This window comes from Pseudochaenichthys georgianus, chromosome 16 (genome assembly GCF_902827115.2).
Source record: "Pseudochaenichthys georgianus chromosome 16, fPseGeo1.2, whole genome shotgun sequence".
NCBI lineage: Eukaryota > Metazoa > Chordata > Actinopteri > Perciformes > Channichthyidae > Pseudochaenichthys > Pseudochaenichthys georgianus.
In genome coordinates, this window is record NC_047518.2 from 19,270,524 (window position 1) to 19,294,770 (window position 24,247).

The 24,247-nt window shown below is 41.0% G+C and overlaps 1 protein-coding gene across 3 annotated transcripts in view; it reads left to right on the top strand.

Moving 5' to 3' along the window:
* The window catches only part of LOC117460832 (RNA-binding motif, single-stranded-interacting protein 3-like), a 154,736-nt gene that overhangs the window by 50,608 nt on the left and 79,881 nt on the right, over positions 1-24,247 (top strand). For all 3 annotated transcript variants that reach the window (XM_034102421.2, XM_034102418.2, XM_034102419.2), the window contains exons 3-4: positions 6,052-6,110; positions 17,526-17,617. In XM_034102421.2, the coding sequence (XP_033958312.1) occupies positions 6,052-6,110; positions 17,526-17,617 (151 nt within the window). The remainder of the gene's footprint in view (positions 1-6,051; positions 6,111-17,525; positions 17,618-24,247) is intronic.

The following is a 24,247-nucleotide window of genomic DNA, read 5'->3' on the forward strand; positions in this document are numbered from 1 at the left end:
CAGTGTTTGTAATGCCTTGCAAATCACCTTAAGTAAATTCCTTTTTTGAACCATCTTTTTGTCTGGAGTCGTGCATTTGGGTCCTATCATTTTCCTGTGTGCCCCAGTCGTAACATCCACACTTTGGTGGCATCTGATAGATGTGAAACCTGAACCCTTTAAATATATATACATTCCCTAAAACACACTTATTTAACAGTTTTTGGATATGAATGATTTTGTATATAGATACAGTATGTTTTGGACTAAATCACTGGTGCTGGTACGTAATGAAAAAAATGTAAGGTGTCCCATTCTCGTCAACGTGATATCTCAGGAGGTAATTTCTTCAAATTTGGCACAAATATAAGGGATAAACTGAAACATTACTTTCCCTGGTCATCATGACTAAATAATTATTATCCTAATTATGACAATTTACTTCCAAAATTGGATAAAATTGTGAAGTAACATGAAGTAAAAATATATTTGCTACACTAAACTATAAAAACTGTTGCCTTCTGATGTGATCATACCAGCTTATTTTCTAACAAAACGCGTTTCTCATGGTTTAACAGTCATGTCTTTCTTTTGCCAACCAACATTCATGCATAATTTAACTCTAATTGCATTGATAGAAATATTATATTTAGGATTCAAAATGCTACAGCTCTCTGAATATACAAGTCCAGCGATGTGGAGATAAGACTAATTTAAACTCAATTTACCCTCTATTGCAGGGGTGTCAAACTCAATTTCATCGCGGGCCACATCAGCATTAAGGTTGCACTCAAAGGGTCGGTTGTAGCTTTAAGACTAAATAAATATATATATATATAATGTATAATGTTTTATATTACATTATTGCCTTTGCATTGGATTATTATCGAATAGGGTAATCATTTCATAATGATTCATAATTAACTACGTCTGAGAGTCTAGGACAAATAATTTCAAATAATTGCAAGTCCCTTCAGTGCATGTCACAAAATGAGATGCATTGTGGGACATGTAGTTTATGGACATCGTGCTTCTGTAAAGTGGCATGAAACTGTATAATAAACATATGATATTTTTTGCAAGCTCTTGCGGGCCAAATAGAATTAAGTCGGGGGATGGATTTGGCCCACGGGCCTTGAATTTGACACCCCTGCTCTATTGTATTTTAATACCTTATGATCACTTCACATTTGGGCTCATAATAGTTTTTTTATACTTAATTAAGTATAACGAGACTCCTCTGTAACTACTCTATTACAAACCACCCAAAGGATGCACCACCCTACCACAGTGCCTTGCAGCTACATATTTAAACTTAATTGAAAGCTCTTTTAGAAGATAGCATGTCGAGCTATCTTCTCAATTCACAGCTCATAGCCTTTCATGAAACATTCCAAAAACGTTATTTCTTTATAGGGCTCGCACATTTCAAACAACATATGGATAATGAATTGGAAGACTTCTGAAGCACTGCACTCCCTCGGTCTCCCTCTGTGCTCGTCTGAGTCTAACTGGCAGAGAAGGGGAAACATGAGGGAAGTGTTAGAGACAAGACAGCTGCATCGGATCCCCAATTACTGGATACCACACACAGAGACCAACCTGCGTGTATGTTCAAACACACACACACGCGCACACACACACACACACACACACACACACACACACACACACACACACACACACACACACACACACACACACACACACACACACACACACACACACACACACACACACACACACACACACACACACACACACACACACACACACACACACACACACACACACACACACACACACACACACACACACACACACACACACACACACACACACACACACACACACACACACACACACACACACTCAAACACTCACACACATACACAGCCTTTGACAGAAAGCACCCAGCTTACAAACAAACAGAACATGCACGTATACATTATGTATACACTCACAGGCATCCTGGAGAGATGTAGGAATGATGCAAGTGTTTGTGTGTCGCAACTGTGGTTCAGTAGACATCAAACGGTGAGCATCCATAGGCTGACTGGGCTCCACAAGGAAATGAAAACACAGATCTGACGCTTTGGGGGCCCTCTGAGGACTGTCATTAACACTTCACAAACACACATTAAGCACACAACCAGGGTGCATACAGAAAGTGTCCTGCCTGCCAGAATCTGGCGCACTGACTTTCACATTGACATTCTTCCTTGAATCCTGACAGTCTGGAAAATACTGTCAATTTCAGAGGTCTTACTGTTCTTTTTGCATTGCATATCTTGGAAGGCGAAAAAAAACAAATCTAAAGATGAGTTTTGGCAAAGAATCTAAGGACTTTCCATTTGTTGAAAAAGACACCTAGCTTGTCTTGAAAGCTCTTCTCTGGGAAAGTACTGCTGGCTTTGTAGCAGTGCTATGAAGCCAAACGCAATAGAGAGCTACTCCTGGGTGAGTACTTTATGATATAAAAAACAACTTTAAAGCAGAAAGTAAATCCTTCAGCAGGGTTGTCTAAAGATGAACACATATGGTTTTCTCTCTGAATTTCTAAAATACCAGCAGTGTAGGAAAAGTGTAAAATCTTGGGGTATAAGCACAGGGAATCTGGATTGGGAGTAAAAGTGATGTCATACTGATGGAACTGTTAAAGGATGGGAATAACATGGGAATAACATAGCAGACCTGCAAGTCCCATGTCATTCTGTTTATACAAACATTTTCATAAATCACAGAAGAAAAAAAGTGAGTTTACGGAACTACAGATGTAGCTGTGGTTTCTATCAATTTGTCAAGCATGTTGGAAAGCTGCTCCAATGTTGCTTCACACAAGTCATGATTTATATCTATTAGAAACAAATGACATACTCAGCCCTTATTAACTTACTGTTTATTTCACAATGGAGAGTAATGGATTAAAAAAACACTCGTAGCATTACCATTATTGTAGCATTTCTTTTTTAAGTATTTGAGTTGTGTCTCCTGTGTCCCTGCCGTTGGGTCAAGCACAAGTCCATGTTATTTCGCGTAACCCCATCTTTTGCTGGAATCAATCATTCCTGTTGGGACTTTTAAACGGAACAGGACATTCTGAACTTTCCCTCTCCTCTGATTCCATGCTCCGCTCTACATCCTCACTTCATCATCTGATCTATTATCAATACTTTTTCCATTTCTTCATCGCAGTAGCAGATTGCTGCAGCTGTCTGGATAAAATGTCATTTTATCTCAGAAACAAAGGCCACCATTTTGGATGGTGCAGTGTTGTTGTAATTTGACATTTCCCCAAGGCCATGGTGTCATCCCTCTTTCCTCTCTGTTTCACTCCAGCTGTAACTGGAGAAGAAACAGCTGGATCTATACATTGACGTCACACATTGATCTCACATGATGACACACAAACAAACACAGCAACTTGGAAGCATTGGATATCCATTTTGTGACAACGGCAACATCTTTTTTTCAAGATTACTAATGTATCAGGCCAGGTTCCTCTCTCTTTTTCTCTTTCTCTCTCTCTATTTGCACTAACCGTCTGGAAATGTTTCACTTTTCTGCCGGGAAAACAACCTGCCAAAACACTGATGGTGCATGAGATCTTTTTCATGCATTCATACTCATTCACCGCAGTCACCGGGCACACACACACACACACACACACACACACACACACACACACACACACACACACACACACACGCACGCACGCACGCACGCACGCACGCACGCACGCACGCACGCACGCACGCACACACACACACACACACACACACACACACACACACACACTTGAAGTTTGCATCACACCGAGGCAGAAGTCAACAAAGAGCTGGGTATTGCCAGATGGTGTGTGTAATGTGTGTGATTACCGCCTTAGTGTTTTTGATCTGATGCATTGCCTCGCGTGTGCGTCCACATGTGTGTGTCTTTGCGTATGTTTGTGGGCGGTAAGGCCTGCCTTGTTTTTTCAGTGTTTTTCTTCTTCTGCAACAGTTGAATTACTCCCCAATCTGCAGGGCAAATACCTTGTTTAACCCCAGCCATGACTTTGCAAGAATCAAACCAAAGCAAGGTTTTGATTTGAGGCTTTCAGAATGATTGAAAAATATCTCAAATTGCAGGAAAAGGTGTTAAAATTGAACGTTGTTTTCTGACACAATCAGCATTGGTTTTCCCTCTAACAATTTTAAGATCATAAGGCGCTCAGCTGACGCGTTATGTGTGATAACAGTCTTTAAAAGCCTTTTGTCTGTCTTTATTTCCAAAGCCTCCTGTCCCAATAGAGTTTGATGTGAAGCTGGCAGGCGAGCGAGTCTCTGTTCTCTTCTTCTCCCTGACAGTCTCTCCTGATGGTGACAACTAAATGATCTCTTCTTTATTAAACACCTCTTACTATCTCCCTATCGCTCCTGACTACCTCGCTTCCTCCTTGCCTTCAGTGTCTCTTTTTATCTTTTGACTGACTGCTCTCCCTCTCCTCATCTATTTCTCATTCCTCCCAGTCTCTCTCTCCCCCCCCCCCCCCCCTCATTGTATTCATCCTCTCGGCAAGTAACCTCCCCTACTGCATCTTCTCCTGATTTCTCTTTGACTGGTTGTTCTCTCTTTTTCTCTAGAAGGGATTAGGAAATATGCTTCCATCCCTCACCTGACTCCGGTCCGCTAGCCAGTCAGCCAGCTTGTCAGTCTGTCAATCTGTGTGATAGTCTCTCGGCCAGCCAGTCAGTCATTGTGCAGCAGTGTAAAAACATTAATTAAAGAGTCTCATCCACAGAGCTATGCAGTGATCCAGGCTGATCTCAGCAAACCAAGCATTCCATCTCAGACTCCCCCCCCCTCTTCTCTCTGTCTCTTTTTTCCTCTCTCTTCATACCTTCTCAGTTTTTTCTCCCCTCTCTTTCCAGGAAGACTGAAAGACTGGGCTGATAAGAAACATTATTAACTTCTCTCTGGGAACACAGAGCTGGAGAATGGAAGTGGGATGGAAGGGGATTAAGGGAAGAAGACAACGAGAGAGGCAGAGGTGTCAAACTTAAGAAGCAGAGGAAGGTAGTGGAACGGACAGACGTTAGAGTTGGCAGAGCAGATTGAGAGGAATGGAGGTTGTATGTCTCTCTCCGATAGGCCCTCCAGGCAGGGTTGGCTGCCTCACATATGTCTTGTTATAGTCATCATTTATGAGACATTGCTGTCTGTGTTCTGAGGGCTTTGGGGGGATTTGAAATAGAGAAGGACTGAATGGATAGATGGAAGCATAGATAAAAAAATGTAACTGTGATAAGGTGGAGTCTGAGAAATTGTTTTTATATTTTATTTGATCCTCTTGGATTCAAAGTAAAAAAAAAAAGTATTCTCTCAGAGGAGGTAGCTTTTCTTGAATTTAGAAACTACTGTGTTCTACTTTTGCACAGTGGTGCTTTTGGCTAGATTCTATGGCAAGCTTGGCAACACACACAATGCACACACTCTGATGTAAGCAAGAATATTCCCACATTGCATGTCTTGGTTTGGAATGTAAGCATGCTAACATGTTATAACAAGCACTTAAAACAAAACCAATCTGAGGCAGATGGGAATGTTAATAATTCTGCAGAAGTTTGGTCAAAAAAGTGCTGACCTGACATTTTGACGTTTTAAAGTAAACATTTGAATGCTGCAAAGCTTCTATTATTTGCATGTCAATTCCTTTTGCTTCGACGTTCAGTCCTCAGTCTGGATGACAAGTTAACATGATTCTCTTTCCTCCTGTGGTGAAAATGATGTCTCTGCTAAAGTTCATGTCAATTCATCCAATGCTTGTCAAGGCAAAATGTGAACCTCATGGTGGCGCTAGGTAAAAAGACAGGCGATAAAGATTCGTCCTCTGGGGACCATGCATGGCTTTATAACAGAATCATTGCAATCAAGTTGTTTGAATATTTCTGGACCCAATTAGTGGATGAATAAATTAAAATATGTCAGACTGAGATTTCATACAAAACTCACCCATTTATTTAACGAGATGTTAAAAATAGCAAAACTTTTACAACAACTAATCAGAATATGTCATTGTTGTTTTTACAGATATGGTAAGATTGTATCAACGAAGGCCATCCTGGACAAGAACACCAATCAATGCAAAGGTGAGTGATTGTATTGCCCTGATTCATTTTGGCTATCTCAAGCCTTTCGAAGTTACCGTACACATTTGTATTCTGTTCACCAGCGCAGATTCTAATATGAGATTTGAGTCTGGAAAACCAAAAATCAGTTTAAAATAAATGTTAACATGTGAACTTACCAGTAGACCCATTGGTGCATCCTGGGGAGTGTTTTTTATGGTATTACTCCCTTTTTCTTATAATTGTTGGCATCCCCAATTAATCAATGCCCATAGGCTTTTACAATGGGCTTAAATGTTTCAACACAGCAAGTGTGACATCAAATAAAAAGTTAGTTGTCTTATAATACCTTGTACTGTTGAACAAAGTCAGTACTGTATGTGTCTAGCTATGTGGAAAGGGTGTGTGTTGCATTGTATATACACACACCGGTATTGACTGCCATAATAACCCTGTGATCCTGTAATCTGCTGTATCTTGATTTTGTTTAACTTCTCTATGATGATGATTTCAGGATTGCACCCTAATGATACTCAGAGTTAAACAGCTTTTGAAATCAAGATGTTAGCATTGTTGTCATCGGCCAAATCAAAACCGAGAACAGCACACAATATGTTTCAAATGGTCTCTGTGGTGAAAGGGGCTCACTCGAGTGTCTTCCGATGAGGGTCTGCTTGATTGTTGGAGTGGTCTGAACAAAGCACTAATCAATATGATTGTAGTCGTCTGTTTTTGAAGAGGCACACAAGAGCATGTGTTCAGCATGATTGCTGCTCATCTGCCGGGGCTGTACTCAAAGGTACACTGACAGGGGTTTAGGACAACAGCACACATGCCCTGTAATCAGAGCATCAGCTTCAATAGCACGAGTGAAGGGATACCCAGTTAGATGATAGCGAAGGAAAATATGTTAATGCTATTCAAGACTTCATCTGCTCTGATTACCGAAGATAAACTATTTTTTTTGTCAATTATTGCAGTCCTGCCTGTCTCAACAAACTTCATGAACTCTTCTTCTGAGAAATCTTTCACTTTAGTTGTATACATCTTAAAAACTTGATGATTCCATCGCCTGCTTTGGCATTAAATGATCAAATATCCTCTGAAAGCGTATTGAGATGCCTAACATCATTACATCACAGGGGGAAGGGAGAATATTCTATAAACCCAGTGATAATTATCAGTTTTCTTCCACTTTCTCAACTCATTAATTTTTTTCACTGCTGTTCCTTAAAATGGAGTTTAAAAACCTGAATCAATACAACCTCAGTGGTCCAGCTCATGATTATTACGTTTGCCAATTATGGCTTCACGCTTCTTTGTTTGAGTATGATTTACCAATGCAAATGATCTGTTTTACCTCAAGAGCACATTGCAATTGCTAAGGCCATGTGGTGCTTATAAAATAAACCAAAGCCAACCTTCATCTGCATGCTTTAAAGTGATTATATTCTATGTTTTTCTATTGTAAACAAATCATGGAGAGAATACGCTGGTTGTGCCTGTGTAGATCTACAGTGATATGGGAAACATTTGCTAAAGACCTACAGTGTCCCTTTATATAAGAGAAATACAATCTTAAATCTCTGTGTTTTTTCTGTCAAAGCAGTGAACCTGTGTTTGTGACAGTGTGTGTTTGAAAGTGAATAGGGGTATCCTTGGCACCGGTTCTGGCACTATACTCTGGATATACTCCAGACAAGGCCTTATACATATTTAACACATGCAAACTTGATACATGTAGCTGTAAATGTATGCTTATTATTTAATGCACAGAATGCTTAGAATGCAGCATCTGCAGTTGAAGCAGCATAGGCGATTTTAGGCCGTGGCCCTCATCAGCAATTCGACTGCTTGTGATGTCGACTTCATACATCTCTCAGCCAGTTGTTAACTCACAATGAAGGAGTTTCATTATCAGGCGGCCATTAGAATGCCTTACAACCCGATAAGTGTTGGTTTGATTGCAGAGGCATTCAGTAGGGACAAGATAAGTGCTTAGCGTGACTAAGAGAGTACAAATTGGCACAGAGAGTTCTCAGGGAAAGGGAGGGATGGATGGGAGGGTGGAGGGTGGGGGTAAAAATAACCCGGGGCTGACAGAAAAGGAAGGGGGTCCCGTTGAAACTGATGATTTAGCACACAGCCTCTGCTTTTCAGGAAGATTCTGCAGCGGGAGAAAGGTAGAGAGTGAGAGAGACAAGGAGACAGGTAGATGAATGAAGTCTTCTTCCTCTGCAGTCTGCAGGGATAGTGTTCGATCTGTTTGTGCACAGCTGTTGTCATGTGAGGCTCATGATCCCAGTTTCTCTGAAGGTCTTATTTCATCTAAATGGTGTGGGGTGCTGAGATGTAATGATTCAAACACTTTGAAAACCCCCTCAAGCCCTTTCCCTGAAAAGTTGTCTCTGGAATCATACTGTGTGTAAATATATCCAAAAATATGTTGTTAATGCTAGCCCTAAAAACAACCCTATCCTAAGAATAATCTTTTCATAATGTCTTGTCATTTCAGTGAACAAAGAAAGCAAAACCTCTGCTTTGTTCTCTGAAATGAAATAAAGGTTTTCTTTTGTAAAATCCTCAGCTTTGTAGCGGGCTCAATGTTAAACACACTGACAGTTTTCTAGTTAGCAGCGTGGGAGCTGGAGGGGAGGGAGAGGGTACAGAGCACAGGATGGAGGAAGGAAGGGAGAGGAAACCACTTTAGATTGTAAAGGATTTCCATTTCCCAAAGACAAGCGCCCTCCCTCTCACCGACTCCACGTCTCCCGCCTTTTCTCAGCCCTACTCCCCCCGTCCTGTTTTTTCTACTTTCAATTTTTTTTTCATTCTGCCTGCCACTCTCTCACCCCCCCCCCAACTCATTGCGTCCCTCCACTCCTCCCTTTTACCGTCTCTCTCGTTTTCCCTGTGTACTTGGTTAGCCCATTCTAATGGCCCAAGGCCAGGAACTCTGGGAGCTCAGGAGATTAAATGGGAGGTGTGTGTGTGTGTGTGTGTGTGTGTGTGTGTGTGTGTGTGTGTGTGTGTGTGTGTGTGTGTGTGTGTGTAATTGTGTTTATCTGTGCATCCATCTGTGTCTATGAGCGCATATGAGTGTGTATTCACATGGGAGTGTGCTTCGTAATAAAACGTCTTTATTTTGTTCTCGTTTCACGAGCAGAATATTTGTAGGGCCTGACTGAGCAAGATGAATTGTCATCACTGTGTCATCATAAGGCCACAGATGGGTGGGTCAATGCATGAATGACAAGGATTATATTATTCAGATAAATTATTTTCATTGTTGTTCTTGAAATCTGCTTATCATCGTGCCAATAACAGCCATCACTTAACATCCACGTGAGAGGAGTACACTTTAGCGTACAGGTCATATGTAAATGTTCAATTAAAAGGAAGCGTGGCGACATGATTGGGGAACTGTCAATCAGCTTGGTAGGCAGGCATGTGCTCACAGACTCAACAAGCTTGCACTCAGCTGAAGTGTCCTTGAGCAACACAATGAATCCCTTCCAGCTCCTGGGGTGTGTTCTGTCCCTGATACTTGACCTTTGACCTTTCTGGAGGGAGGGGCTCATCAGTTTCAGAGAACACAGATTGCTCCTTGAGTGATGAATACAGTCCAGCGAATGGCACATTTCAAGGCTGATATTCTATCATAACAACTGTGTCAATGAGATGAGAAATAAAATGTCTGTATCATGCACGTCTCTTGAATGCTGAATGGTGTATGGCTAAAGGTGTTTTCTGCCCAAGCTGTCACTCAGACAGGACTCAGACAGTATGTGCTAAATATAGATAACATGCCAGCAGCTACAGAAACTCAATATTTCGTTTTTAGAAGATATCATGAACAGTGCTCCTGAGACAATGACTGGTACTGTAATACTACATAGACATTTAAAATAAGCTACACAGTTGATCGGTAAATCACTGTAAACAGAGAAGCTCTATGAGGTTGCCTTTGGTTACATTGCAGATTAAAGTCTCAAGCCTTTAATGGCCTTAAACCTGCACATTCGATTACAAGTAAGTGCTCTGTTCCAACTCTGAAGAATAGACTTAACCATACGTTATCCTCCATTGGTGATTGTGAATATTACAAGCACTGAGTTCAACTTCCATGACATAAACTGCCTTAATGTTGGGCAAATATTCAAATAAAAAAAATGGTTATATTGTAAATGACATGTTTGTAGCCTCGTTATTTAGCCTCAGTTCAAATCTATCTACCTCAAATAACTGAACATTGGTTAACTCACGGAGAGTAAAACGGCATGTTGTATGCAGACCTGCTGTTTCATAGAACCCTCCGCTGCTCTCATAAAACGCAAATATAATCATGCATAATGAATGTCATGCTTACATATTAAAAAGGAGGAAATGGAAGTGGTTGAATAAAATAACAAATGAATTGCTCTAATTTGAACAATGACAAGGTGCTGTCCAGGATTTACATAGAGGCTTATGCATCTCAGTGATGAATAGAAACGTTACTTATGTGAAATGATATGTTGAGCTCTTGTAAAGGTGTATGACATACGTGAGTTGTTTGGCTGGCAAACAGAAAACCAATAGAGCTTTTTGTTTTCTTTAAGTGTATTCCACCAAACTAGGATTGCATTTCTACATACAGCATTGTAATACTCTTGATGGACGGTTTAAAAAAATAAAGCATCAAAAATAAAACCATAAATATTGTCTTTTTCTATTCCAATAAGTCGTATATTGCTTCCCACATTACCCACAATTCAATTAATAAACCAACGATTTGAACAAATATCAAGGTTAACAATTAAAAGTGGTAAGATGATCTTAAGCGGTAGCCTCAAGCAGAGATGAGTGGTGTGCTACAGTGATCTGTGCATCTCACCTCTTTCTACCTCTATCTGCATACGTTTTCTTTTCATTTTCACACTTATCTTAAAAATCTGAGCAAGAGCGATATCACTTGAGGCCTTTTTATCAATCAATCAATCAATGTTTATTTATATAGCCCAATATCACAAATGTTACATTTGTCTCAGTGGTCTTCACAGTGTGTACAGAATATCAGTATGACAATACGACACCCTCTGTCCTTAGACCCTCACATCGTACAAGGAAAAACTTCCAAAGAAAACCCAGTTTAAAGGGAAAAATGGGAGAAACCTCAGGGAGAGCCACAGAGGAGGGATCGATCTCCCAGGACGGACAGACGTGCAATAGATGCCGTGTGTAAATTGAAAAGATAATACATTTGCAACATAGGTAGTCCAGATGTTTGGAAATGCATGTGTGTATAATAGGAAGATGAATCCACGAGGATATCCATCCAGGACTTATGATCCAGGACCACAGCCACGACTCAAGATCCAGCGCTCGCGATCCAGGACACAGGACCGCAGGATCATCCATGACTCCGGATCCCAGCGTATATAGACACCAAAAGAAAGACATTTGGGGAAGCTGGGTTAATCGGAACATGAGTGTACACAGGTATAGACAGAGAGAAGGAAGAAGTAAGATGACCCCCGACAAACTAAGCCTATATCAGCAAAACTAGGGGCTGAATCTAATCAGCCCTAACTATAAGCTTTATCAAAAAGGAAGGTCTTAAGCGCACTCTTAAAAACGGATAGGGTGTCTGCCGCCCGAACACAAACTGGAAGCTGATTCCACAAATGTGGAGCTTGATAAGAAAAGGCTCTGGCTCCCATTGTACTTTTAGAGATTCTAGGAACAACCAACAACCCTGCATTCTTGGAACGCAATGCCCTAGTAGGACAGTAGGGTATAATGAGTTATTTAAGGTAAGATGGCGCCTGCCCATTAAGGGCTTTGTAGGCGAGAAGAAGAATTTTAAATTCTATCCTGTGTTCTATAGGGAGCCAGTGTAAGGCAGCCAGAACAGGAGTAATGTGGTCCCTTTTCCTAACTCTGGTTAGTACACGAGCCGCAGCATTTTGAATCAGCTGAAGCGACTTGACTGACTTCTTGGTACTCCCTGATAATAAAGAGTTACAATAATCCAGCCTAGAAGTAACAAATGCATGGACTAGTTTCTCTGCATCGTTTTAAGGCAAGATATGCCTGATTTTTGCAATGTTACGTAGATGGAAGTAGGCGGTCCTTGAAATTGATTTTATGTGGGCGTTAAAGGATAAATCCTGATCAAATATAACACCAAGATTCCTTAAAGTCTCACTGGAGGCCAAATTAATGCCATCCATAGTTAGTATATCTTTAGATAATTTGTTTCGTAGATTCTTCGGGCCAAGTACAATAACTTCAGTTTTGGTCGTGTTTAACATCAAAAAGTTTAAGGTCATCCACGTTTTTAAGTCCTTAAGGCAGTCTTGAATTGTATTTAGATGATTAATTTCATCAGGCTTGATTGACAAATATAGTTGAGTATCATCCGCATAACAATGAAAGTTTACAGAATGATTCCTTATAATATTGGAAGCATATATAATGTGAACAAAATAGGTCCGAGCACTGAGCCCTGTGGCACTCCATGGCTAACTTTGGTTTGCGTGGAAGATTCATCGTTAACACGTACAAACTGAGAGCGTTCAGATAGATAGGACCTAAACCAGCCTAAAGCAGTTCCCTGTATGCCAACTAAGTGCTCTAGTCTTTGCAATAGGATATCATGGTCGATAGTATCAAATGCAGCACTGAGATCGAGCAAAACAAGAATAGAGACAAGTCCCTTGTCTGAGGCTATTAGAATATCATTTGTGACTTTAACCAGAGCTGTCTCTGTGCTATGATGTGTTATAAAGCCAGACTGAAAGTCTTCAAATAAATCATTGTTTTTTAAGTAATCACACAACTGTTTTGCGACCGCTTTCTCAAGAATTTTTGAGAGGAACGGAAGATTAGAAATAGGTCTATAGTTGGCTAAAACCTCTGGATCGAGGTTGTGCTTTTTAAGAAGCGGTTTTATCACTGCTACTTTGAATGATTGTGGAACATAGCCTGATAATAAAGACATATTCATAATATTTAATAAAGAAGTGCTAATTAATGGAAAAAATTCCTTCAACAGCCTAGTTGGAATTGGGTCTAACATGCACGTTGATGGTTTAGAAGAGAGAATCATTGAATTTAATTGTTCAAGGTTTATGGCTGAAAAGCATTCTAGTTTCCTATCTAGTGTAATATTAGAACTTACGTTTCCGGGAGCTGTTGATAACACTATACTGGTCAAAGGCAAGAGGTCATTAATTTTGTTTCTAAGAGTAACAATTTTATCGTTAAAAAAGCACATAAAATCATTGCTACCGAGTGCTATGGGAATAGAAGGCTCAATGGAGCTGTGGCTCTCTGTCAGCCTGGCTACAGTGCTGAAACGAAATCTTGCATTATTCTTATTCTCATCTATTAATGAAGAGTAGTAGGCTGCTCTCGCTTTACGCAGTGCTTTCTTATATTCATTGAGAGTAATATGCCAAATTAAACGAGATTCTTCAAGTTTAGTGGAACGCCATATCCTTTCAAGTTGTCTAGACTTTTGCTTTATTTTGCGGGTTTCGGCATTATGCCATGGAGCTAATCTATGTTGTTTTATTTTCTTCTTTTTCAAAGGAGCAACAGAGTCTAATTTTATTCGCAGCGCATCTATAGCACTATCAACAACATGATCAATTTGGGGTGGTGTACATTTTGTATAAGTTTCCTCCCCTACATGCAGACACGCTATCGAGTTAAGTATTGGTGGAATCTCTTCCTTAAATGTGGCTATAGCACTAACAGATAGGTTTCTGCTGCAAGAGCTTTTGACTAATGCTTTGTAGTCTAGTAACAGTACTTCAAAAGTTACTAAGAAATGGTCGGATAAAGCAGGATTATGCGGTTCGACTAATAGTTGCTCAATTTCAATACCATAAGTCAGAACAAGGTCCAGAGTGTGATTATAGCAGTGGGTTGGTTTATTTACACTCTGACAGAAACCAACAGAATCTAATGTAGAGTTAAATGCAACAGTAAGGCTATTTTTATCATCGTCAACATGAATATTAAAGTCACCTACGATAATTACTTTGTCTGTTTTAAGAACCAAAGTTGATAAAAACTCAGAGAATTCTGATAAGAATTCTGAATAAGGACCTGGTGCACGATACACTGTAACAAATAAGATTGGCTGCAAAGTTTTCCAGGTCGGATGCGTAAGCCTAAAAACGAGGCTTTCAAAAGAGGTATAATTTAATTTTGGTTTAGTATTGATAAGTACATTTGAGTCAAAGATTGCTGCAGCTCCACCTCCTCGGCCCGTGCCTCGAGCAATATGAGTGTTTTAGATTTCAAAGCTACCTTTGGAGCCACACAACTTTTGTTTTAGTCAGGCCGTGACCAGTTCAAGACCTACAGTATGAACAGACTTTGATGTATTCAATATTTGAATTCCTCTTTAAAACAGGAGCTTTCTATTCCAACAACCATGTGTGCTGCCGTCAACCAAGGTGTTGGACCAGTGGGAACTAAATGATCCATTGTGAACTGTGTTTTGACCGTCTATTGTTAAATAAACAATAGACTGTCCAGCCACAGTTTCAGTGTGAGATTTGAGAAATGGAACTGATTACATGTTCTGGAAATAAAAAGGACCATCTCGTGTGTGTTTGTGCTCAATTAGTTTGACTGTTTTGGTATGGCTTCAATTAGATGAATATAGATTCAAAATGTCTACTGCATACTTTATCACAGTCGTAGTGCTGCGTACCGGTACGCCGAACCGGTACTGGACTTGTAAAAAGTTTCGGTTCAAGTCCTGTTAAAACCGGAACGTCAGGAACCGGTACTTGGACTCGCAAAAAAACTAGCACTTACGTATATTCTGGTGTCTGTGGTTATTTAAACATTCCCTGATAAACGTTATTCAGCGTCAATAAATGAGTGCTAATCCCAGTGTGCTCAGTGTACAACATCACATGTCATTTCACCTTCGATTTACGGTTTGAAAACGTAGAATTTCGCCACATGCTAATGCTAACCGGAAGTGAAGAATTTTCAGAATAAAAGTTTTAAGTTAATAGTGTGAACTTTCGGTTTTTTCAGAATAAAAGTGATTTAAATTAGTGTTTTTAATTCAAAATTACGCCATATCAACATTGATTTTAATTTCTAACAGTATGTATTGTAGAGTTGTAGAAAATACATGGTGCACAGACAGTACAGTACACTCTGACTGTACAGTCACTAGAGTGTAGCCTATACTGTATATTAGGTGTAACAGTGTGATGCGTATAGTCTACTCTACACTCTACCTTTCAGCAACGTTTTAGGGATTTAGGCTCAGTCAGCTCAGGGACTGTTTGGTTACTTTAGTTTGGTAAATGAAATACATGTTTGAACTTTGTAGTAGTTCACTGTAGTTGCTGTCATAAGTCATTTGTAGACTAAGTGGCACATTTGTACTTTGTAGAGAAATGTAGACACAAGTTGGAAGGGAGCACAATAAACCTGATGAGTTTGAATTTGAGTTGATTATGAGTTAATTTTCAATTGATAATTAGCTCACAATAAGTTCACTTTAGTTACTCACACAACTTGACACAAGCCATGGGTTCAGGTCCGGACTTATAAGTCCGGACCTGAACCTGAACCTCTGGACTTGAGTCCGGACCTGAACCTGAATGTGAGTCCAGGTACGCAGCACTACGTACAGGTGTACACATTAAATGTGTACGTGTGTGTGTATGTGTGTATTCCTATTTTGGCTAAATTATGGGTTTCTCATTAGCAACATATAAATATTTGGGCGTGCGGTACATGTCTTGCTGTGAAAGCAGCTTGCTGCCTTTGAACAATAAAAAATCATCTGCTTATCAGCTAAACAGAACAGGCTCCAGATTCTGCAAGACGGGCAGACGAGAACAGATGTTAGGAGTGAAGTTTGTGCACGTGTGTGCGTGCGTGCGTGTGTGTGTGTGTGTGTGTGTGTGTGTGTGTGTGTCAGAGGGGAAAGATAAATTGTATTGCCTCATGCTTAACATGTTTATATTTAAGATTGTAATGAGGCTTTTGAATTGTGGATCATTTAATTGTGTTAACAACACGCAATGCACTCAAAACTACAGCTGGAGTTTCAAAGCTGCTGTGCTGTGAATATGTCTCTTTCTGGCTCAATGCATGTGTGTCTATACTGTACGGCTTATTTTAATAGTCTCTAACACAAACCCAGAGTCAAAAACATTCCTATACTAACAGTCTGTTGGTTTTGCTCAGCTTTACCAAACACACCTGCAGGCAAACTGCCATTCAAAATGCAGACAGACTTCGTCTCTTTTGCTTCTTTCTGTCTTTTTGACATGTTTTCAAGACCTAGGGACGCGAGCCAGTACAACAGGGCGTATTTCTGAAAGTACAGAGTGATGTGTGTGTGTGTGTGTTCGGACCTTTTGTCCTTCAGTGCTTCCTGCAGGGCCCAGACCCAGATCCCCAGAGCGTCAGCTATTTGACAGCTTCAAAGGCAAACTTGCACGCATGCACGACACACTCACTCACTCACTCACTCACTCACTCACTCACTCACTCACTCACTCACTCACTCACTCACTCACTCACTCGCACACACACACACACACACACACACACACACACACACACACACACACACACACACACACACACACACACACACACACACACACACACACACACACACACACGCGCACACACACACACACACACACACACACACACACACACACACACACACACACACACACACACACACACACACACACACACACACACACACACACACACACACACACACACACACACACACACACACACACACACACACACACAATGACAGACCACATTGCAATAAAATCGTATAATGCTCATACTCTTATTTCTTGACACATGCGTCTGAATCACTTTAATGACTGCATTACATGTAGAGAATTGTTCTTGATGTCACTTGTTTTGGCCTCTCCTGTAGGAACCCCATAAGTACTGACAGATTTAATGAAGCACAGGGAAGAAACAAGCTCATTGCAGTGGGAGATTAAATGTAGATTTCACATGTATAGGAAAGGATTATCCCAGCATCGCATCCCTACACACATCATAGCATAGGGAATGAATGATGAGCTGCAAGCATTAGTGCAATGAAGCACATTAGAGCCATTACAAAAACATCAACATGGTTTCATTAAAAAGAGCCAAAGTACACAAAAACTTGTGCAGAGATTTCTTGGATCATAAAAAGAGATAGCTAGAGTTACTGTTATGACACCAATTCTGCTGATGTTCTGTGCTAAAACACATTTGATGGGAGGAACTAGCAGCTTTCATTAAATACGTGACCTGACTTGATTTGGACTCATTTACAGGATTTATGCAGCACTGAAAACCAAACAGTTATTCAGCACATTAGCCGATATCCTCCTTCTCATCATCATCCTCTTCTGTGTTGTCCCTGTGTGTGTACAGGCTATGGATTTGTGGACTTTGACAGCCCTGCAGCAGCCCAGAAGGCTGTGGCCTCACTCAAAGCCAGCGGAGTCCAGGCACAGATGGCCAAGGTAAGCTCCATCCTCCACTGCCTGGTTTGCTTTACGTGTTGTTATTGAGGTGTTTTGCTTCCTTGTGCTGATATTCTCCAGATACACATAATCAGTGTCTGTGAAGCCTGAAGAAACCCAAGGGTGCTGAGGTTATTTGTGGTGTTAATAATACTTGGGACACCAGTGTTGATTATCATAACAAAGATGTCACTGGATGGTCTCTAACGGCCCCTACACACTGACGTCACGCTTCACCGAACTGCATTGTGGGAGCAAAGCGTAGCGTTGCTCGCTTCAAAAGTAGAGCAATGTTCTACTTTTGAAGCTTCGACGGAAGCGTCAGCCAATGGAATCATATGCCAGTACAAGCTCTAGCCAATCAAACCGCTGCTTGTGTGTCCGGGGCGGGAGATTCATGTGATTGGTTGTTGGTCGAGCGTCAGACATGCCCGCCGGCAAGCTTCAACGCGGTATTGATTCATGGGAGACATAGATACAGCTTTAATTCAGTCATGATGGAATTATTGATTGAGTTCATATAGAGATATTGTAAACCGCTATGGTCATGCTCAAACTGTTGATTTAATCCCAAAACAGATGGGAAAAAGTATGGAGCAGATTATCTTCGGAAGTTATCAACGCATTATTAAATCATCCCTTTATTAGTTGGGATCACTTCCATTTGTATGTGTCATAAACACATGTGTAACAATTTGGTTAGGTTTGGAAAAACGTTATGTTTTGGGGTAAAATAGTAAGTAACATACATAGGTTAAGTATTCAATGTACATTTCATCAGTTAAGCATGTTTTGTATTGTACTTCTTGACTTTTTGTTAAACACGGGAAAAAACAGAGATCCCCTCTGTGAAAGTTCTGTATTTTTTTAATTGATGTGTTTTTTTGAGCCACCTATCCACTCTGTCCTCCTGCCTGCACGGACATGACTTCCTCATTTGCTCTCGTCATAATTACTACGCCATCCTAATCATATTGAACCCCCCTGCTTTAATCGAGTTTACCAATGGACTACAATGGCCTCAGTAAGAAGGGAGGGCATGGCGAAACCAACTCAAATCTATTCTCCCAATGACAATTTATATTGACCATTCTATTGACTAGTTCTGTTTAATTTGGGTTTGTATTTATAGTTGAAGGTGTGTGTGTGTAAATGCTAGAACAAGGCTGTGCCAGAACATGTGGGCCAGACCAGCACAATCCCATTATCCTTCAATGGGTTTTGAGAGAAAGCACTGAATATCCTGCCTTGCTTTCCGATTCATTAAAGCTCCATTGCTGCATACTTCCTTTTTATAAATGAGAGAAGAGTGCAATTAAAATGGGCCAGTCTTGAGGCACCAGGAACATCCCATTGAATTAAACAGCAGCAAGCCACTGAGCCACCTTTGCCTTGCTCTTCTATTAAACCTCTTTTCATTAGACTTCCATCTCTTATTTTGTGTCTAACGGCTTGAGGGGGCATTTGAAATAGCTGTGTTGATGTGTTTAGCTGTTATTAAAGAGAGGAGAACCCTCGACTCCTTGGAGATTGAGTTTTCCGGAGGGAAGGAATTGAGGGCAAGGAGTCAATTCCAAATGAAATTACACTGACTTCTTACTGTTTCATGAACTAATTATGCTGCAAGACGCTGATGTCCCTGCTAACTTTCCTGAATCAGGGTGATATGAGAAAGTCTCAGGAATATACTGTTGGGTTTCCAGCCTCTCACATTGTGTAAGATGAGCAGTTTAATTGGGGTTTGTCTAGGTATTAACACATTCAGTACCAATTAGACTGCCATGCTATTTCCCAAATCCTTCTGAGAGTACGCTGAGGTTTGCTAGGTTAGCTGGGGGTGAAACTTTTGTTCGTTCTAATCGGCTAGATAATTATAATTGTTTCCACTAAAGACAGCATCGAGGTGGCAGTAGGAAGAGACAACAAAAGCTTTTGTGAAAGAAAGATGTACAATGGAGTACATTTTGCATCCCGGTATTATATTCCGTGGAAAAAACAAGACTTGAATAAAAACTGTTCTTTGCCAAGTTTTATCTCGCACATGTATGACCTTATAATCTTAGAGAAGTGTTTTCGACGTAAATGTGTGGGTTTTCATTGCTTCATGATACCCACCGTTATTTTTGACTACCTCAAAAGGCACACAAAAAAGACCCAAAAATGATAACATTTGTTTTGCCCAACTACAGATTATAGATGTGGTGTGTTTGCAGCATATCCACAAAGAAAGGTTAACACATGTATGTGCTACAGCTTCATAGCCTTGTAACTGTTGTTTTACGGAAAACTAAAGGCTGTTCGGTGTGAATGCATACAAATTGTAGTTTTGGATTTAATTTAATTAATTAAATATTATCGGATAACTATGGTAGAGTTCTTTACAAGAGTGACTGAATCCTTAATCTTATGCATAGGTGCAGTCACGACTAGCAATAGGATCAGCACAAACACATTTACAAATAGTTTATAATAAAGCTCTGTATTGTCTTTTGGAAATATAATCAGTTCTCACACCCTTAATCTGAACCTTATAACAGAACCAAAGGAGGTAGAAATGTTAGACATGGAGCTTATTAGATTTCCACAATATCTTCACTTTTCTACCATCACACTTAAAGAAGTCAATATCATCACTTATCCACGCTGCACAGTTAATACCTTTTAATACCTTTGTGGTTTTGCTCACTGCCTCACAAAGGTGGCTGTATTATATAAAACTGAGAAACACATTTTATTAAGAGTATGGGGATTCAAGAGATGGGTTAAATTAGAGTAACAAATAGGTGTAATAAGAGTTGGTGTTTGAGTGGAAAGCGTGTTAACACAGTCATTAAATGTTTTAGATACTGAGGTTACATAAATAAAACCGAGCTGCTGTACAGATATTAATATTTAACCAAAACATAAGTCAAGCGTGTTTACAGAACTACAAGCATGATAAGTACATTTGGGGTAATCAGTGGTGTGGGCGTTGGACGCGGGGATACGCCGTACCCCCACTTATTTGAAGGATGATTTCTTTTTTTAATAGTCTAATACATCTAAAATCATTGCCAGTGTTATCAGTTGCAAGTGTGTGTTTGTTGTAATAATGACAAAAACATAATTGGCAGATTTCACAGTAATTATAATAAAAAACGTAGCTCAAGCATTTATGCAACTTGATTTGAACCGCGCTTGTGTGTGTGTGTGTGTGTGTGTGTGTGTGTGTGTGTGTGTGTGTGTGTGTGTGTGTGTGTGTGTGTGTGTGTGTGGGGGGTGACCAGGTGCGGGACTGCACACACAGCATTTGTATTATTTGTCCCGCGTCCCACAAATTGAGACTATGTCCCGCATTTGAGTGATAGTCGCGCAGAAAGGCCGGATCGGTTCGCTGACAGCCGGCACCGCCCTTTATTATTATATTGTCTAAATAGAATAGAATAGAATAGAATATATCTTTATTGTCATCACACATCAGTGCAACGAAATTCAGTTGGCATCTCTCAATGCAATACATAACATAAATAAGAACACATCCATAAAAACAGTGATAAAGCAGAGATAGTAGCAATAATAATCAGGGTCATCATATGCACTTTACCAGAATGTTAAAATATATAAAGCTACAATGTTTAAATATAAATAGTTACTAAAAAATATCAGTTGATACTTAATAAAAATACAAATAAATAACATGGTATTTTAGGCTGCAGTCTTGCAGTAGTGTGTTTGTTTGTATGTGTGCATGTTATCGTGCGTGTTGTGGTTGGACAGGGATGGGAGTGATGGAGGCCACAGCTCTGGGAAAGAAGCTGTTCTTCAGTCTGTTGGTGCGTGCTTTTATTGACCTGAACCGTCTGCCGGATGGCAGCGGTTCGAACAGTGAGTGGCCGGGGTGTGTGATGTCTCTGATGATACTGCTGGCTTTCTTCTGCAGTCGACTTTTGTAGATGTTATCAAGGTTGGGCAGCTCAGTCCCAACGATGCGCTGAGCAGCCTTCACCACCCGCTGCAGGTCCTTCCGCTCTGTGGCTGTGCAGCTGGTGTACCACACAGTTATGCAGCTGGACAGGGTGCTTTCAATGGTCGACCGATAGAAGTTTACCAGCAGTTTTTGTGGAAGCCTGGCCTGTCTTAGTTTCCTCAGGAAAAACAGTCTCTGCTGTGCCTTTTTCACCAGGTTTGAGGTGTTTGAGGTCCATGTTAATTTATTGGAGATGTTGACTCCAAGGAACCGTAGGTCTTCCACGCTCTCCACTGCTTCTCCATGGATGTGGAGGGGGAGATGGACTTCCTTTTTTGTCCTCCTGAAATCAACAATGAGTTTTGGAGGTGTTAAGGACAAGGTTGTGTTCCTTACACCAGTCAGTCAGATGTTCCACCTCGAGCCTGTAGGCTGTCTCCTTATTGTCTGTAATAAGACCGACTACTGTGGTGTCGTCTGCAATGTTACTATGGAGTTGGAGGTGTGGATGGGGGTGCAGTCGCTGGTAAAGAGTGTGAAGAGCATGGGACTAAGCACACAACCTTGTGGGGTTCCTGTGTTTAGTATAAGGGGGGATGATAGGTGCTTACCGACTCTGACTTGCTGTGGTCTGTCAGTCAGGAAGTCCATGACCCACGAGCAAAGTGAAGAGCCAAAGCCAAGAGTATTCAGTTTGCTGACCAGTTTGTGGGGCATGACGGTGTTGAATGCAGAGCTAAAATTCAAAAACAGCATCCTCACATAACTGCCTGGTAATTCAAGATGTGTCAGAGAGGTGTGGAGGGCTGAGTTGATGGCGTCTTCTGTGGAGCGGTTTGGCCTGTAGGCAAACTGAGGTGGGATGATTGTTCTGATATGGGCAAGCACCAGTTTCTCAAAACACTTCATGACTATTGGTGTAAGCGCGACTGGGCGATAGTCATTTAGGCACTTCACAGATGTCTTTTTAGGCACTGGAATGATGGTTGAGGATTTGAGGCATGTTGGAACAGTAGCTTGTTGTAATGAGAGGTTGAATATATCAGTAAACACCTCTGTCAGCTGGTCCGCACATGCCTTCAGTACCCGGCCGGGCACTCCGTCTGGGCCTGCAGCTTTGCTAGGTCTGATTTTCCTCAGAGTGGTCCACACCTGATGGTGCTGTAGAACCAGCGTTGTCTCCTCAGCAGGTGGGTGGATGAGTGGAGCAGATTCCTCTCCCGGGGTGTCAAAGCGGGCGAAAAACTGGTTTAGGACATCAGGGAGTTCTGCATCATTGCTGGGCAGCAGATTGGTGCTTTTGTAGTCGGTTAGTGCCCTGATACCGTTCCACATGCTGCGGGGGTGGTTGTTGTTGTTAGCAAAGTGATCCTCAATACGTTGCTTGTGATCGTGCTTAGCATCCCTGATGCATATAAACGGCATCATGTAAGTTGCGCTGACAGGCAGTTCAGGAGCGCGTCCATATATGTCTCCCGTCCACCCACTACCCGTCCACCCCCGCCCCGTCCACCCAGTAAAAAAAATCCCCACTACACCACTGGGGGTAATCATTTAGGCTTCAAAGGAAGTGAATATTCCAATAATCATTGAGCAATAGTTAAACTGGGAGCAAAAGGTAGTTGCTGGGTCACCGCTTCAGCTTAAAATCGAGGTAATTTGGATTAAACCAGGAAGTTTGATACTCTGCTGCATCGGATGGAGAGCCGACACCAGACATGTTTGAAACTTTCCTCAGGAACTACGAAATAGTGCAGAAGTAGCGTACATGTTTGTATGATGCAATGCAGTTAAAGGCAACCAGCAAGTCTCCAGAGCTACCTTTAGGCTTTAGTTGAACTTGCTTCCTCATTTCCTAGACTAGAGCTTGGGCTTTAATGGCACATGAGGGAAAGTATTGTTTTACACAGGTACCATTAGCCACATAGGGTTGTTCGTGCCCTGAGAGGAGTGATTATGTGTAAGGTTTGATAATGAAAAGTCCCTGCTGCAGGTATTGTACATTGTGCATAAGCAGATTCAGCAACCAAATCAATGTTCATACACCGTACACAAAGTAATAGACGTGCAGCGTCAAACAATCACTGTCCTGCTGGGTTTACCTTTTAAAAAGATTCTAAAATAGCAATAGGAGAGTGTCAGAGGTCTGAAAATTCAACTGCCAATCTCAAATTAACCATGATATAGGCAACTTCCTGACACTACCCGGGAATTAATGATAGCACAGTTAAAGGGGATTAGACTGTCGGTGTATATATAATTGTATCCACTGTGAAAAACCTTTATCCAATAAACCCTGCAGCTTGCTCTGACATCTTCTTTGTGATAGGTGCATGTTTTGGTTGTGAAATAAACGAGACAAGAGGAAAAATACAGCAAGCCGAGCTGTGAAGAGGGAAGAAACTGTGTGTGTGTGTGTGTGTGTGTGTGTGTGTGTGTATTCCTGCGTGTGTCCGTGTGTTGTGTGTGTGTGTGTGTGTGTGTGTGTGTGTCACACTCACTTCCTCAGTTTTCTTGGTAATTACTGTTGACCTGAAAGATGATTGCTGCTTCAGCTGTACTCCCCCTCTCTCTCGCCTGCTCACTCACAGTTAGTTCTGTCTGCCTGCCTCATTCTCACTTTCTGTCACTGTATCCGCACACTTTAACTTAGTGTTAAAATTCATCCTCACACCTACACTTCT